Raw genomic sequence first — 18,117 nt, forward strand, 5'->3', positions numbered from 1 at the left:
ATTAATTAAATAAATCTGACACTTTGTGTCAAACTCAACTATTATTTTTTCGATAACACCATATCCAGACACAAACATATCTATTAAGCCGAATGTCAAAGTGATTTTACTATAGTAAAATTATTTTTAGTGAGAATAATTAACATCGTCATATAGTCTACAGAGTTTTTATTGACTAAATTATACAGGGTGTTCAGTAAGTCAGGAAACTTTGTTTCATTGTTTGTAACAATGAGAACAATAGTAACCCGTTTCCTGACTTACTGAACACCCTGTATATACATTAATGTGAAAATTAATCAACAAAATCTACAATACAATCATTTTCTACATTTCCTTTATATATAAGATTTAATTTTTTCTCTTAGTCGATGTTGTATTCTTCGATTTCTCCATCTGTTAACATTATAGACTCGAGCAAGTAAACAAAGAAGGGTTCTTCAATTCCATTGTCGGTTGGGACGTCTATGAAAATATTAAGATGCATGGAAATATATAAATATATATATATATATATATTAAACGTAATTACCCGTATTGACGTTCGTGCCGGCGTCCGATAACCGGCATTTGATAGCTGACCCGTTACGGGTTTCCACTCTAGATATTTCAATAATCGCATATTTGCGATTTACGACGAGTTCTTCGATGGATTTGTGATAGCTCCTCAGCTGGTTTTGCAGTTTCTGTTTCATTGATTCCATCTCGTCGATTGAAATTGTATAATTTACGTAATTTTGTTTATCTTATATAGTGTCCTATGGTGGTCAAGAAGGTAATTTGCAGAGTGTCGTAAATAAGTGACTAACTCATAAACAACTTTAAAATGTCTTAAATTTGTGTGTGTGTGTGATTAACTCAAGTAGGTGGGTATTATATGAGCTGGGACCCCCTCTAACCCACATGTTGTGGGTTTACCCTGCCACAGGTTGTCGGGCGGTGTAAACAGCCGGGGGGGGGGGATATGCTGGAAGGCATAGTCCTCTCACCCACCCACATGATGTAGGTTTACCCTGCTATAGGATTGACGGCGGTGTAAACGGCCGGGGGGATATGGTGAAAGGTCGGTGTTTCTCGTTCCTGACTGTAGATAATTTAAGTTAATTATTTTTCATAATTTGTATATAATATTAATAATACTTTAATGCTATCATAATTAGCAATTGTTTCTAGTGTTATGCATGTGACATGATGATGTACAGGAACAGGTATAGATCTTTAAACATAGTTTTTTCATATACATATTCTATTTTACATCATGAAATTTGATAATGAATACTGTACTGCACGTGATAATGAATACTGTACAAGTATGTGCGGTACAAATCCTCCATACAAATGCCTTATTATTTAACCGACAAATGTATAGACGTCTTTATTTTAATCATAGTTAATATTATTTTTTAATATCATTATAATAGTTCTCTGCCGTGCTAAGCGAAAAAAGGATAGCTCCAGTCAACGTGATTTTTCAGGAACGCAAAAAAACATTTTTAACAGTAAATCAAAATACCCTTTTTTCCCAATGTATGAACATAAGTCAAAAGACGGTAACTCCATTATTTTTGATGTAATATACCAAGTTTTTGTTTAGTATTTGGATTTACCCTGTTTTCGCTTATAAAACATCAAATATATTGAACTTGCCGTATATTTTCTTATTTTATATTTCAATTTAAGATGGGTTTTAATAGGAAATATGCTATTTTTACATCAAAAATCGGCGTAAAACCACTAAATTTACCTATAGAAACAAAAAAAATTTTTTTTTTAATTTTGGAGTTATCCTGTTTTTGCTTAGCACGGCAGTTATATTGTAGTGATTGATATTTCAAAGCAGAACGGCACAATTACATTCCCGTCTTTTGACTTACGTATTGAGATTGAAGCATCAACCACGTTCCCCGCTAATACGGCTGTATATGCTCTAATAATTTCATACAATGTATTTACAGATACATCTATTGTCAGAACCGTCCGTATACTTAATCATTTTTTTTTTTACATAAGCATGTAAACATTTATAATTAACTATGTATTTATTATTATAGTTATTATTATTATTATGAAATAAATATATTATATACAAATAACAACAATTTATTTTTCATTTTAGATTATAAGTTTATTATAAGAAACTAGTACAATATATAAAGTTATTGTTTATAAATTATTAATGTAAGTTAATTTTCTGTCGTGATTTGGTTTCTGCCATTGTGAAGTCCATTGACTATAACTATTTTCTCGGGTAAACACTGTTGTATTGAAAAATGCCGGACCATCATTTTCATCAGACATTTCTTCTTTTTCCTAAAACATAATTATAAAATTAATGCTAATAAAGGTTATGGTAATCTATGTTCATTAAACTTGCATTAATTTGAAGAGAACCCTCGGACCATAACTCTTAACCCAACGATCAACTAATACATTGTACGTTAAATTCTTCAGCTCGCTTATGTAGTTACTGTCACCTTTAGGAATAGTATCGCATATTTCTTTGTCGTTCAAACTTCTTATAAATTTAACCATTTCATCATTGTTTGATTGATGAATTTTGGGGCCCGACCATTTACCGTCGGCGTATTGTATGATGCGGTCTATTTGATGGTTTAATAGTAAACGTGTTTTTATTTTTCTTGATATTGTACTATTAATAGTACACTGTAAGTTCATAAGTCTATTAATGTTTTCGTTATTCAATAACACTCGACACCCATCGACCATCCTGGATTCTAATACTAAATGCACGGTATCACGGTACAATACTTTGATTATATTAAAATCGTCATTTTGGTATAATACAATGTTCTCTCCTTTTCCGAAGGTTATTGTAGAAATAATGTTATTTCATCCATCATGCTGTAAATAATATTTAAATAGTCCGCTGACATATTAATATATCGTGAAGGAGTAATAATGCATATCGTTACATTGAAGTCATCATTTGGATTCAGGCCTACTTGCAAAAATTTTCTGTCGCTGAACGCAATAGTGTAACTGCTAGGGTCAATCATCTCGGCTGGCGGTGTTTGTGCGATATAAATGTAGCGCTGTTTTCTTACAGGTTCGGTAGCCATATTATTCATAGAGTTGAGTCTTCTTGTTCTTAGAGCTGATGGTTCTTGATGACACTGTGACTTTATCAACGATTTCGCGCTCATTTATACGGATAAACGCATATTTTCATAGGGGGTTAGTAAATCATAGGACAAATATCCCCGTAAACTAGCTCTTTCGTACACCACATAAGTGATTTCACTTTAATATAATAATAATTAAATTTAAACTCTCGATTTCTAAATATTTGTATACAAATATATGTAATAGATTATGTGTATACATGTTTTATACAAAAACGATTACACATTAATGTATATTAACAAACGCAGTAGTGTAACTGAATAATCAAAAAAAAAAAAAAGAATTTGATAAAATATTATTTCTAACGTATAAATATTTTCTCTATAATTAAAAAATAACTGATTCTTATGAAATAGCATAATATTATAAGTAGATAAGAAATGTATAGCATACCCCTCTGCCTTACATACCCCTATCTAGTATGGGAAAGGGGGTGGGGAATGGAGCAAACCCCTTGTATTCTAATCCGATGCAACCCAACATACACTAGTCCGATGAAACCCAACTCATACTTTGTACATGTGCTGCCATCTGGCGGACGGCGCGTACCCTGAAACCCAATTCACAATTTGTACATATGCTGCCATCTGGAGGACGGCACCCGCCATGAAACCCAACACACGCTATGATTGCGCGAGTATTTCGCCCGACGTGATTCGATCGCATGCCAACGTTATATATATCGTAAAAAAGATCGTAGACTGTTGGAAACACGGTGTAGAGCGACGTTAATAAAGTTGGGCGTAGTCGATTGTTTAACATCTTGGATNTCTTTCCCATTACGATCCATTAATTCGATGAAAAATATGAATTATAAATATTGCTTAAAATTAATAATTAAATAAATCTGACACGTTGTGTCAANCAAAACAATAAAAAAATTGATCTCTTTACAACACTGTTCTATTAACCATTGATTATATGATGATGGTAGTGGGCTGCTCATCTTGAGACGCCTAATGTTGTAGGGACGCCAATTTTTTATATTGCGGAGAGAGAATTGANAAACTCAACTATTATTTTCAATAATACTATATCAGACACAAACAAATCGATTTCTCCATCTGTTAACATTATAGACTCGGGCAAATAAACGAAGAATGGTTCTTTAATTTCATCGTCGGTTGGGCCGTCTGTGAAAATATTTTGATTTATAAAAAAATATATAAANTATTCACACACACACACTCTCTCCATCCACATACAATTATGTGTGTGTGTGTACACTTCTAACGAGATTAATGACCAATTGTAAATACTCTTTATAGCAATGTATAGATTAGGAGGCTATGAAAAAATTTAAAAACATATAAAACTATAGATTTATTTATTTACATACAAGTTATTTAAACACGCCATTTAAATAAATGCGTATCGCAATAGCGGCATTTTAATATCCGCGGAAAATTTAAAATTAGATAATACATACAATTTTCGTTTAAAGTTATATTATCCCTGATCGGTTTAATATTAGAAAAATCAATATCAGTTACAGCTTCATTTACACAACTCCCCATTGTACAAATTGTATAATCATATTCATTATTATTACACGTAGCTAAATTAAAATTAAAAATTAAAACATTTTTTTCCTTGAATAACAAATTATAGACACCTGATAATTTTTCCAATTTAAATAATCTGGCGTCACTTCTAGCTATTTCCAGAGCCATTGGATTTTTCACAACATCTTCATAGGCAACTCCTTCTTCAGACATTGTGAAATCTCTTGATGCGTGTAAAATATCCGCCAATATCGTAAAAGGTGATATATTTTGCGATTTCAAATATTTTACAACGTGTTCCACATCATTGGTGCTTAAAGGAAGATGCATTGTTGATTGAAAACCAATGAGCGCCAAAGAATGAATATTGATTTCAATATCGTTCTAAAAATTAAGAATTATTTTTTACAAACATAACTTTGGATAAAATAGATAAAATATAACTTACTTTAACTTGAATTTTTGAAGTCTTCTTTGAAATTTGAATTTTAACAGACAGACAGAATATTGTGCATTAATTTCCTAATATGATCGTTGCTAAATCTTGTACGTTGTACGTTGTACAATGTACAAATATGTTTTCGATACCGGCCTATTTATATTAATATTTTCAGACACAAACAGTGCGATTAAGCCCAATTTCCCTTTTGTTTGTCAATTCGTCGTGGTAATTAACATATAAAATACACACACATCTTTCCCATAACGATCCATTAATTCGATGAAAAATATGAATTATAAATATTGCTTAAAATTAATAATTAAATAAATCTGACACGTTGTGTCAAACTCAACTATTATTTTCAATAATACTATATCAGACACAAACAAATCGATTTCTCCATCTGTTAACATTATAGACTCGGGCAAATAAACGAAGAATGGTTCTTTAATTTCATCGTCGGTTGGGCCGTCTGTGAAAATATTTTGATTTATAAAAAAATATATATTTTAAACGTAATTACTCGTATTGACGTTCGCGCTGGCGTCCGATAACCGTCATTTGATAGCTGACCCGTTCCGGGTTTCCACTCTAGATATTTCCATAATCGCATATTTGCGATTTACGACGAGTTCTTCGATGGATTTGTGATAGCTCCTCAGCTGGTTTTGCAGTTTCTGTTTCATTGATTCCATCTCGTCGATTGAAATTGTATAATTTACGTAATTTTGTTTATCTTATATAGTCTCCTATGGTGGTAAACAAGGTAATTTACAGAGTGTCGTAAATAAGCGACTGACTCATAAACAACTTTAAAATGTCTTAAATTTGTGTGTGTGTGTGTGTGATTAACTCATAAACAACTTGAGGGTGTTGTTTAACTCATTCATAAAGACAAAGCGCTTTTACGTTAATGATAAATGTACTGCTATATAAAACTGTCGTCTTATAACGGTTTGAATCAATATTCGGCGACCTCTTTTAAAAATGTTTAGCTGTGATAAATGTGATAAAACTTTTTCTGTAAAAAGATATTTAGTAAGGCACCGAGTAAAACACGATAGGATTAGATTTCCGTGTCATGTATGCGGTTCAACATTATCAGATAAAAACTCACTCGTACGTCACATTCAAAAAGTGCATCGTTAGTATAAAAATATTTATTTTTTTAAATTAACTATAGTTGATTAAATAAATTGTATCGTTATATAGATCTCACAAAATACGGAATTGATTATAATATAGCGATCGGAAATCATCCGGATTCGAGAACATTACAGTCGTGTGGTAAGTAAAAAATAATAATAATAACGAATGGGTAAATTCAGTGGTATGTTCGTTGCAGGAAATGAACGGCCGAGTACGAGCGGGACGAAAAGAAATTATAATACGGTTAGTAGTGTACGGATTAAACAGCGGGGATTAGATCAAATTTCATCATCGACTTTTCAATTAATAGGCACCTCGTTAGACAATATCTTTTGGTTTTATAAAAAAAATGTGGAAAAAATTGACGGTTATAAATCATTTTTATTTCAAATAAAAAACGAATTAATAAATAAATTATACGAGTGTTTGGAAAACTTTGGTCCGATCAAATTCAATTTAAAATTGGAAGCCACTTACAATGTACCGAATCAGTGTGACACGAACGAGAATCGATCTTTTAAAACTAGCGCCGTGGAATTATTTGTCTGTAGTGATATCAGTACGATTGTCGATAACGCGTTTGAAAAATTAATCGAAAAAGAGGAGAATTACGCGGGCAAGGGGAGCAATTTTTCGTTTTTATGTATAGACGGGATACTTCTCGGCGTTTACAAATATTCTNGGTGATATCAGTACGATTGTCGATAACGCTTTTGAAAAATTAATCGAAGAAGAGGAGAATTACGCGGGCAAGGGGAGCAATTTTTCGTTTTTATGTATAGACGGGATACTTCTCGGCGTTTACAAATATTCTCCGTTGTCGGCAAACTCTTTTATTGAATTACCGAAAGATATTAAAAATAAGTGCGCTGTTATAAATCCGCAAAATATCGATTCTTTTTGCTTTAAATGGGCGATATTGGCTAAAAAAATGAGAGGAAAAAATAATGCTAATATTGTCGGACATAATTACAAGTCATTAAAACACGATTATAATTTTTCCGGACTAACATTCTCCACGCCTATTGACGAAATAAAAACGTTTGAAAAAAATAACGAAAACACATCGGTTAATGTGTACGGATTGAGTAGTAAAAAACGAAATGGCGATGAGGAGAGAAACGGTATGTCGCATTTAGTTTATCCGTTGAGGGTGGAGGAAAAATCAGATCATTTCGATTTACTACTGGTGTCCAACAGTACTGGTAGTAATCATTACACGTACATAACAGATTTGTGGCGTTTATTACAGAGCTAGATGACTAAAAATACATCTAAAATGGTGTTTTGCAAAAGATGTTTTTTGGGTTTTAATTTCGTTCGTAAAAAATTTAGACTTCCCGGGTTTGAAGCATTAAAAAAACATAAAAAATCTGCGGAGAAAATAAANAATTTCCCTTTTGTTTGTCAATTCGTCGTGGTAATTAACATATAAAATACACACACATCTTTCCCATAACGATCCATTAATTCGATGAAAAATATGAATTATAAATATTGCTTAAAATTAATAATTAAATAAANAAACATAAAAAATCTGCGGAGAAAATAAATCATTTTTACCCATCATGCTGGCGGAGGGGGAACTACATTACAATTTGAAGCATTCGAAAAAATGCAGGAACATCCTTTTTCAATTTACTGCGATTTTGAATCGCTATTAGAACGAGTAGACAAAAAAATGGGTGATAATACCCGCGTTATTCAAGAACATAAACCGATGAGCTATTGTTTTCTAATAAAAGCGGCTGACAGTGTGCCCGTAGAATTATTGAATCGCTTTGATATCAGCACAGAACCTAAAATATACAGAGGAAACAGCGGGTCGAATGATGTTGCCACTCGGTTTGTGAAAGAAGTGTGCGAAGAAGCGCTGAAAATCGAAGTGCTGTTGAAAACAAATGTCAAAATCGTCATGACTGATGAAGAAACGGCGATACGTGCAATGAAAACAAATTGCGATCTATGTAAAATGGAATTCAGCGATAAGAATTACAAAGTGGCCGATCATAATCTCTTGAGCGGTAAATATAGACATACTTTATGCAACAATTGTAATCTTAAATTAAAAACACCGACATTCGTACCGTGTTTTTTTTCACGGGTTAAGCAACTACGACGCTCATTTTCTCGTGCGAGAATTAAGTTTTTCAAAAGAACGAATTTCTCTGATACCGTCTACCGAAGTAAAATATATAAGTTTTTCAAAATATGTTTCCAACACGTTTAGTGTGAGAGGTATTGACACGTACAGATTCATGGGCACTAGTTTGGCCACACTTGCAAACATTTTACGTGCTGCCAGTAAACATCTATTCGAGGAAACGGCGAAAGTATTTTCGGCAAAGGAAATCGATTTGGTCACACGCAAAGGTGTTTACCCGTATTCCTTCACGAGTAATTACGATGTGCTGGAAACTACTGAATTGCCGAGTAAAAAAGACTTTTATAATGAATTGACCAAATCGCATATTAGCGATGAAGATTATGTACATGCGCAAATTGTATGGAAATATTTTAATTGTAAAAATTTGGGGGAATATTCGGATGTGTATTTGAAAACCAATGTCACTATATTGGTGGATGTATTTTCGAATTTCAAAATGCTATGTTTGAAAAAGTATAGTTTGGAACCGGCGTACTATTATACGAGTCCTGGTTTATCTTTCGACGCGATGTTACTACAATTAGAACTCATATCCGACTACGAAAAACAAATTTTTATTTCAAGAGGAATAATGGGAGGTATGACAAATTCTGTACTTAAATACGCTCAAGCAAATAATTTAAAAACGGCTAATTATGACGCCAAAAAGCCCAAGTCCGAAATTATTTATTTAGATGTAAACAATTTGTATGGTTGAAGTATGTCTCAAAATCTTCTGTACGTCGGGTTCAGATGGATAGACGATGACCAAGAAACCGTTTTGAAAAGAGTGCGGGAGATGAACGAAGACTCGGACATTGGGCTTGTAGTGGAAGTAACAGTATCGTATCCGGAAGGAAAGCACTACATGCATAATGAAATGCCTTTTCTACCCGAGAACAGAATACCCCCAAATTCTAAAGCGAAAAAATTACTTTCAACTTTAGAAACTAGAGCATTATGTCGTGCACTATTTGAATTTAAAACAAGCGATGGAAAACGGTCTTAAAGTTGAAAAGGTAATATAAAAAATTGAATATTTTATTTTAAAATTATTTTACTATAATAACTGTTGTTATAATTACAGGTGCCCAAAGTTTAGAATTTAAATAGTTCAGATGGCTTTTCAAGTACATCAAATTAAACACGGAAAATTTGGCAGGCGGCTACTAACGATTTCGAAAAAGATTTTTTCAAATTAATGAATAATTCTGTTTTTGGTAAAAAGCGTACTATTATAAATGTTTATAAATTAATATCGTATTTTATTGTTAAGGTAAGTGTATGGAACGCGAATTGAATTCAGAAAAAAGATGGAACTCGTGTGCGATCCTAAACGTGCCGCAAAATTGATTAAAAAAAACATTTTCAACCATTGTGTCACGTACAAGGAAAATCTTTCAATATTCATTTTGGACATTCTGTATACTGGACATTTCAAAAACTTTGGTGTACGATTTCCATTATAATTATACGAAAAAACATTTTAAAGATCGTATTATGCTGATGTGCAGCGATACGGGTAATAAATGACGATAATTAAAAGTAAATTTATTATATATTAATTTATAATTTAGATTCTCAATCGTACTATGTGTTGACCGAAAATTTTTATGCGGAGATCAAAGACCTCCCCGAGTTGATGGAGCGCTTTGACACATCGTCATTACCAAAAGATCATTTCTGCTTATCGGACGCCCGCAAAAAAGTACCGGGTCTTTGGTCGGACGAGTGTGGTGGCAAGGCAATACTGGAGTTTGTGAGTCTGAGAATGAAAGCGTATGGTTTCGATGTTGAGGGGTCTGAAAAAATCAAAGCCAAGGGGATAAGAAGGCCTACTGTGAAATATCATTTGACAGTAGAAGACTTTAAACATTGTCTGTTCGCGGATGATGAGGGATATACTGAAAACGGGATTATCGAAGCCAAAGAAGCGGCTGTTTTGTGCGGTGTAGAGGTGAACAAAAATATTCATGAGAGGCCTGATAATCCGTTATAAATATCTGGGTCTGTCGATATTGGAGTTGGTTTTCACCATCCAACTCTTTTTCTCTACATTCAGCAACTCGGGATACACATACAGGTCCCAATTTCTAAATGTGCAATAAATATTTTTACGAGTTTCGACAATTTTCAGCAATTTTAATTTTTCACAGTCGTTAACACGCGCCACGGCCAATTTCAAAACTACTTTTGTTACTTGATACTGGATTTTAATAGTTCTTTAGCTTCTTCAATCGCCCATGTAACCCCTTCCGTAAGCTTCGCTTTTAACGCGACTCAATCGTTTAACGCTCTATTCATTACGAGTTGATGATTAACTTGAATTAATATCTTACGATAATCTTTACAAAATCTAAAAATATGCGATAAAGGTATGCAACCCGAAAAGTTAAAATTTGTTTGTGAATAATCATTAGACGATGTGTTGGGGTCCCAGTAGGCATTTTGGAGATTATTAACATCGTTCAGCGAATAGGAACAATACCCCTTTAGCAAACTGGTTATTCCGGTTATTACTTTTTGAATCTCTATTCCGTTCATTTCATAAGATATGGAATCTAAAAGGAAAGCTAAACCATTGTTTGCAAAGGCTATTTCACTGGACGACGAGTCGTTATTCTGTACGGCTTTCCGTATCTGATCGGCATTCGAGAGTGCGTTGGTGGAAAACGGCAAATACGAACGGTATTGTAAATCTTCTATCGGCGTTTCATCGTTATATTTTTCCAATACGTTTAATTAAGAGCTATCCATTTTTTTATAATACACGTAGTGATTTCAGGAAAAGTAAATTTTTTTGCTCAATTTTATTATTTTTTTATTTTTACGTTTTAATAAACCGTTTCGCCGTCCCAAAATGAAGGTGTGGAGTTTCCTATTAACGTCATAGGCAATCGTCGTGCCAAATTTTTTCCCCTTATAATATTCGGTAAATTTTAAACCCATTAATTAACACGTTTCAAATGTAGTCGTATTGATAACTGCTCTCCTCTTAAATCGATTAATTTTCTATCTTGATCTCGCAATGTTACACGTATCTGATTTATAAATGCGGTGTTTAAAGGATAATAAACAGGTTTTGCAATAACTTCGTATCGATGAAATCCCGGTGGAACGTTCATGTAAATTCATGTAAGGCGTGACTCGATAAACCGTTATCAAATGAACTGGAGACCAGATTACAATGAACTTTTATACAATTAACATTCAATATATTTACCGGATATTCCGACTCGTGTTTAACATCGGCCGGATATTTTTTCTTACCGAATCCTAGCAATCGGGCGATGCTATCGGGCATTGTTAAATCGATATCTCTATTACACCGCATTTCACATTTTAAGGTAATTACGTTAGTCGTTAGTTCGAGTGTGATACCAAGCGCCGTCATTACATTTGTCAGGTAATCGTCTATATGTTGCAGCATATACGACCCCGTCGAAATATTTCGCCGTCGCGAAATACGCGCGATCTTATTGTGTGTGTGTGTAGGGTTTCATGGCGGCTGTCGTCCGCCAGATGGCACCGCATGTGCAAATTGTGTGCGAGTTGGGTTTCATCGGACTAGTGTACGTTGGGTTGCATCGGGTTATATTACAAGGGGTTAGCTCCATTCCCCCCTTCCAGTAGTAGTTCTGGTTCTAAATAACTTAATGATTATTAATTAAAAAAATATTTCAATTGAATTCACTGATGTAACTAAGTGGGAATATAGAGTTTTTACCCACTAAAGTTGTTTAAATTGCTCTATACATTTTTTAAGGTAAATAAATTTATAATAAAATATTTTTTTTATTTTTTAAGGTGAAGTAAAAATAATTTTATCGTAGTTGTACCAACGGTTAAATTTAACAATAAATATTTTACCTATAATAAAGTTATCTATCGAAGAATTATTCAGATTAATATTTTAATTATTTTTTTCTATTAAGCCGCTTGTCTTCGGCGAACGCAAGTTATTATAAAATTTTGCGTATAATTTACCTCGAAGAGTGCTATTTTTTACACTTCGCATAAAATATATATCATATATATATATAATATTTCATATGGCTGTAAAATAAATTATTATTTAACAATAATACATAATTGAATAGTAAATGGGTAGTAGTAGTTATACATAAAGTACACTAGTGTAGTAAATAATTTTAAATAACCCGCTTTAATATTTTAACCTTCTTTCATAATTCTTAGCATATATGTCCAACACATTAATCAAGGTTTTAGTAGCGTTATATAAAATTTACATTAATGGTACAAACAGCTCATGACAACGGTTTTAAAACAAATATTATGATAACACTATTTATTTAAACCACCACAAAATCTATCTAATTCGTCGTGGTTTAATACTGAGTATTGATTGTATTTTATGTTTGTAAAAATTAAATAGTTCATATTTAAATATAAATATTTACTCTCAATAATTTAAAATGTACGTTAAGTTTCATTTTCAAAGTGTTGTGCACACTTGAAAAATGTTCACAAAGTTTTTTTGGTAAATTTGATGTCCCTGAATTTAGCACCCGAAATTAACTGATAAGTAACCATTGATAAGAATTTAGTAACCATATTGGTTAATTATGAACATTAGGTTGCAGCATAAGCTATTATCAAGGGGTTTTCTATTTAATAATTTTGAATTAAAAGTAATTGATAGAAATCACTATATCACTCTATGCTTTATTTTATATTTGGTCAGACTTCAACGTTTATAAACAAAATGTATTTTTGAAATATTACATCTTTCAATGATATAAGATTTAGTCACCAACAACGTGGGCAAATGACCCTAATAGGTAATTGGAAGTAGAATTATTTTTAATTTTTTGCAATTCTTATATTATATACACTCATTTTTACAATGTTATAGATAAGACGGAATAAAATATAAAATTATTACAAAGGAAAAATATAAAAATTATTTTGACATTTTATATAACGTTAATATTGTTGATTTTACTTAACATTAGGATTGACACTTTGTATTTAATAATAACACCAGAGTAAAAAATAATGACTATTATAATAATAGAATTTTTCATGGTGAAGAGTGATTTTTAAATGACATATAATTTATTTATCTCTGAAACGTGTGTAATATAATATAATTAAACAGTAAGCGTATGTTAAATATTTCTCTAAGTTATTTATTTAAATTTTTTTGTTGAAAAGAATAATGTTATATAAACCAAATAAATATGATAATATAATTAATAATCTAATTAAAAGTGTTGATTATTTTAAACAAAAAGATTAAATAAATGATAGTGTTATTAATTTAAAAAAAATATAATAAAAAAATATAAAAATTTCATAATAAAAAAAATTGTGTTTTATAAAATAAAAAAATATGTTTATGTTTAAAAGTTGCATACGGTGGCTAAATGCCCTCTCGCAGACATGTGTAGCATCCTACAACAAAAATATTAGTCAAAACACTTTAATATAATTGTATAATAAATTATAATTTTTATGATTTTATATATTCCAACAAGTATTGTAATCTTTGAAAAAAATGGTATAATAATAGATACATTTGGATGTTTCTTATTATGGTCATTTTTAAAATACTTTGCTTCTGATTTTTTATTTTGTCTTTGAGATAAATAAAAATTATTCCAAAAATTTTGAGGCCCTATCTTGATTTTTACTGTGCTGGTAAAAGATTAAAGTATTCGCATTTTAATAAAATGGGATTTTTTTTTTAAAATAGTCTTGAAAGCTGACAAAAAAATCTCGAAAATATGAAACATATGTTAATTGATCGGAAATTTTTTTATTTTCAATTAACCACATATATTATATGTTTATATTAAAGAAGTTATTAATTTATTTATTCAATACAATATAATATCATGTATTAGCATCGATGCGAAGAAGAGAAGGTATATATTGTACTATGATATGTTTTTTTGTAAAGAGTTAAAATAGAAGTTTCGAGAATATTTGAGAAACTTCTAGAATAATTTTTCCACATAAATAATTATCAATTTTAAATACTTTTCTGACCGACTGTTATATTATTACTTTTTACAAATATATCGCTCATTCAGAGCGATGTTTACATTAATGTCAAATTTTTTAATTACCACAAGCGTATTTGTGACGCCAAACAGAAGGCAGAATAAAATATTTAAATTCTTAAGAAAAACTAGCCGCCCTTCATCACTATACCAACTAGTTTAATATAAAAGGCTAGGAAAATTAGCACACCAGTAAATGCTAGTTCACTCTCACTCTTTATTCTCCCACACTCTTACTATTTCATTATAAAGTTAATAATGTAAAATTCATGTCACTTTTATCAACCTTAATTATTAGTCTTACACATTTGTTAAAATAATGAATTCAAATCATCGAAATAAACTCAGTATATTGCCCCTCATACCAGTATTTTTATTTATTTAAATGAACTTAAAATGTCGACGTCAACAAGGAATATCACAATTCATCATCTATCTACGAGTTCGGATGAATATCAAGGTAAGTGTAGTTGTAAGACATGCACTATATTTATGTAATATTAAGAAATAGGATAGAGTGGATGAGAGGTAGGATTAAGTTGATATGAATGAATCCAATACAAACCATATAACCTAAACCACTTCCACTTTCCTCTCATACTCTCTCGCTTTTCTTTGTATTACAATTTATTTGTGTCTCTCAAGTTTTTAAACTACTTTTGATTCGTCGAAAGATCACAAATCGTATCTAGTTGAAGATATTATCCTTTATAATTGAAAAAATTCCCTAGTTTCCTGTAAATGGGTAAATTTGCTCAAAAATAAAAATTGTTTAACTTAATTATCAAAACGATATATTCCAAAATTGATTACTAATAACCAGGGTTCGGGACTTATAGCACTTAAAATCATCAAAAAAAGTACTCAAATAAGCATTTATAAATAAAAAAATTAATCAAAATATCTCCAAAAATGGATTTTTTGAAAAATTAAATATAAATTTGTGTTGATATCCCAGTATGCCATAGCGGTCTAAAAATATTGTTTACCGAGAAATCCATTATAAAAAGGAAATCAACCAAGTACCACACTAGTATGACACTTCAACCATAGCTAAAGAAGTTAACGATGCCGAGGACGGAGTTGGCTATCAAATAGATAAGATAACAAAGACAAAACCCTATTAACAAGGAAGCAATTGAATTATTTTCCTTATTAGATCTATCAAAAACCAATAAAAAAAACCTGGTTAGGCTGCGTCATAAAGAAAATATTTTAATGTACAAAAACAGAAAAAACAAGAAACAAGCATTTGTTTTTTATTAAATCATCGAAAAAAGCAGAAAAAACTGAAAATAAGCGTTTTTTGAAAAAACCGTCAAAAATATCAAAAACAAGCATTTTTTAGCAAATGCTATAAGTCCCGAGCCCTGCTAATAACATAAATGATTTTATTTAAATAATTATTTAAAATGCACTAATTGGAATATTTCTTTTTGAGTACCATCCAAGACTGTAAATTCAAATAGTAACTTAGATTTATGGTACTTACGTTTTGGTTTTTTACAATCGCGAGCAATATGGCCCATCATTCGACACCGGTAGCATTTTACTGTCATAAGAGACATATATTAATAATAAAACTTAATGATATATTTGGTTAGACTTACATTTTGGGGGGTTTACTATTCCAAAATTTGCGGATTTTGTGTGGATGTGTATATGTACAATATTCTGTTAACAGATATAACGATTAGTGAAAGACTATTTCTTATTTCTTTTAATTTAAATTTCACTCCCCATACAATTTAGAAATTAAAAGTAATAATATTTTTACATTCATTTTTGAGAGTTTGAAACTAAACAAGCTTTCAAAAATTATTTTTCCAACCCATACATAATAAACTAACCAAAAAAAAAAAAATTTTTTTTGATTTTCCAAAAATCAATAGCACACCAAAAAAAGGTAGCCGTCCAAATTTGAGGTTTTTTGATCAACCTTAAAAAGTCACTGAGAGGCGCATTTCAATATTCACATTTTGATAACATGGTAAAATGGGATTTTGGTATAAAATCGTAAATTTTTCAAAGAATATATTTTTTTAATTACTTTTGTAAATTCTAAAAGTTAATACTTTTTACAACAAATATACATAAAACATTTAATTTTATCTATTTCTTTTTTTGGTCAGTCTAATACATACATATAGTAATTAAATATACTTACTCCATTTTCTATTATTTTAGGTGTACTACTATTGTTATATGGATTGTACCTTTTATTATTATTTTTTTTTAAAATTATTTTTGTCTCATTTTTTTCCTGTATGTTTTTTTCTTGTATGTTTTTTTCCTGTATGTTTTTTTCATTATTTTCTATTTGTTCCAAATTTTTTGCCTCGGGGATGATTTCCATGTTTTCTAAATTTAGAATTGTTTCCATTTAAATAACCTAAAATAATATTTACAAATATATACATTTAACCCGTCGTTGGTACACATATATTTCGTAACATAATTGTTACACTGTGAGCGTGACGCTCACACTTCACTTTATATATTATTATTAATTGATCGATTAACTTAAAAAATTACACCGTACCTAGAATTATGTCACTATCAGACTCATTTTCACGTAATTCGGCGGGATCTACATAACTAGGATCAGCATCGGTATCGTCTAAGTCATCTAAAAAAACTTCTTCGGTCTCTTCTAACCACGAAATAACTTTATTGGGCATGATAAATTAAAAAATAGTAAAAACACGTGTACGTAATCGACTGTGACGGTGTTGATAAAAATATTGCGCGGTTAGTACAGTGTTAGCGCGACGCTCACTAAATCGGTACAGTCGACTTTGTCTATCGATAACTGATAGGAAATGACAAATAGCGCAATAATTTATTTTTAAAAATATTTATAGACATGTTATTTGAAGGTATTTATAGTATCAGATTAATTCAATAATATTTGTACGAATAACGCTCGAAATGCTATCTGTGTGAGCGGCGCGCTCACATGTGTACCAACGACGGGTTAAATGTTTAAAATAACACTGCCCTCTAAAACAAAAATTGTTAGTTGCAAGGGCGTGAGAAGTTAAAAAACGAGTTTTGCAGAGTTTTCTGTATCTTAAAAACAAAGAATTGACTTGATGAAAAATTGTAAAGATATCTTTTCTAAGAAAATCGATATAATATCTACAATATTAAGTTATTACAATAATTTCAGAAAAATGAAAACTGAAGCTTAAAAATATAAAAAACTACAATTTTAATAAATTTTCATTAAACTTTGAGCTTTTTGCGCGCCTTGTTAACATAGTTGTATAAATTTTAATTTTTTAAATAAATTATCTTTAGACGTATAAGAACAAATTTTCTTGCTGCTCTCCTCAAGTTTCGAACAAAAATTTTTCTTTATACATAAACAACTTTCTAATATCTAATATCTATACTGTAAAATCAATACGATATTCTGTTTAAAATACTGCTACTGTTTAACACTGCTATACAATCACTGAAGATGACAACTATAAGAATTGCATGTCCACCAACTGGTTGTAGTTCAGGTAATAAAAGTAATAATTTTTAGCCGTTCCACAGCTTATCTTGAAATTGTTTGATTAAAGTACGCTGCGTAATTTTAGATCTGTGATTATTAACGAAGATAAATGACTTTTAATTCCCCTTAAAAAGAAAAGAGTATAATGATGTTATTTTTAAATCGATAAAAAAATTATTGCGATATAATACTAATAG

At 30.8% G+C, this 18,117-nt stretch overlaps 1 protein-coding gene and 1 long non-coding RNA gene across 3 annotated transcripts; one reads left to right on the forward strand and one right to left on the reverse strand.

The window, feature by feature from the left end:
• The first annotated feature begins 5,987 nt into the window (after window positions 1-5,987).
• Window positions 5,988-6,526, forward strand: LOC126899637 (uncharacterized). The gene is made up of 3 exons (XR_007702659.1): window positions 5,988-6,235; window positions 6,304-6,378; window positions 6,437-6,526. It is a non-coding gene; the product is annotated as an uncharacterized LOC126899637 (long non-coding RNA).
• Window positions 6,527-13,725: 7,199 nt separating this feature from the next.
• LOC126899620 (uncharacterized) lies at window positions 13,726-17,211 on the reverse strand. 2 transcript variants are annotated; one of them, XM_050674676.1, is made up of 4 exons: window positions 16,583-17,211; window positions 16,026-16,089; window positions 15,908-15,967; window positions 13,726-13,804 (listed from the first exon to the last, which is right to left on the reverse strand). In XM_050674676.1, exons 1-4 carry the CDS (start codon window positions 16,796-16,798, stop codon window positions 13,773-13,775), a joined length of 372 nt encoding a protein of 123 aa, XP_050530633.1. In that variant the 5' UTR covers window positions 16,799-17,211; the 3' UTR covers window positions 13,726-13,772. The 2 variants fall into 2 exon arrangements, with proteins under 2 accessions (XP_050530633.1, XP_050530632.1); XM_050674675.1 differs by lacking the exon at window positions 13,726-13,804 and having other exon boundaries at window positions 15,529-15,967.
• Between the last annotated feature and the right edge of the window lie 906 nt (window positions 17,212-18,117).

Source organism: Daktulosphaira vitifoliae, unplaced genomic scaffold (genome assembly GCF_025091365.1).
Source record: "Daktulosphaira vitifoliae isolate Bord-2020 unplaced genomic scaffold, ASM2509136v1 Scaffold_2, whole genome shotgun sequence".
NCBI classification, from domain to species: domain Eukaryota; kingdom Metazoa; phylum Arthropoda; class Insecta; order Hemiptera; family Phylloxeridae; genus Daktulosphaira; species Daktulosphaira vitifoliae.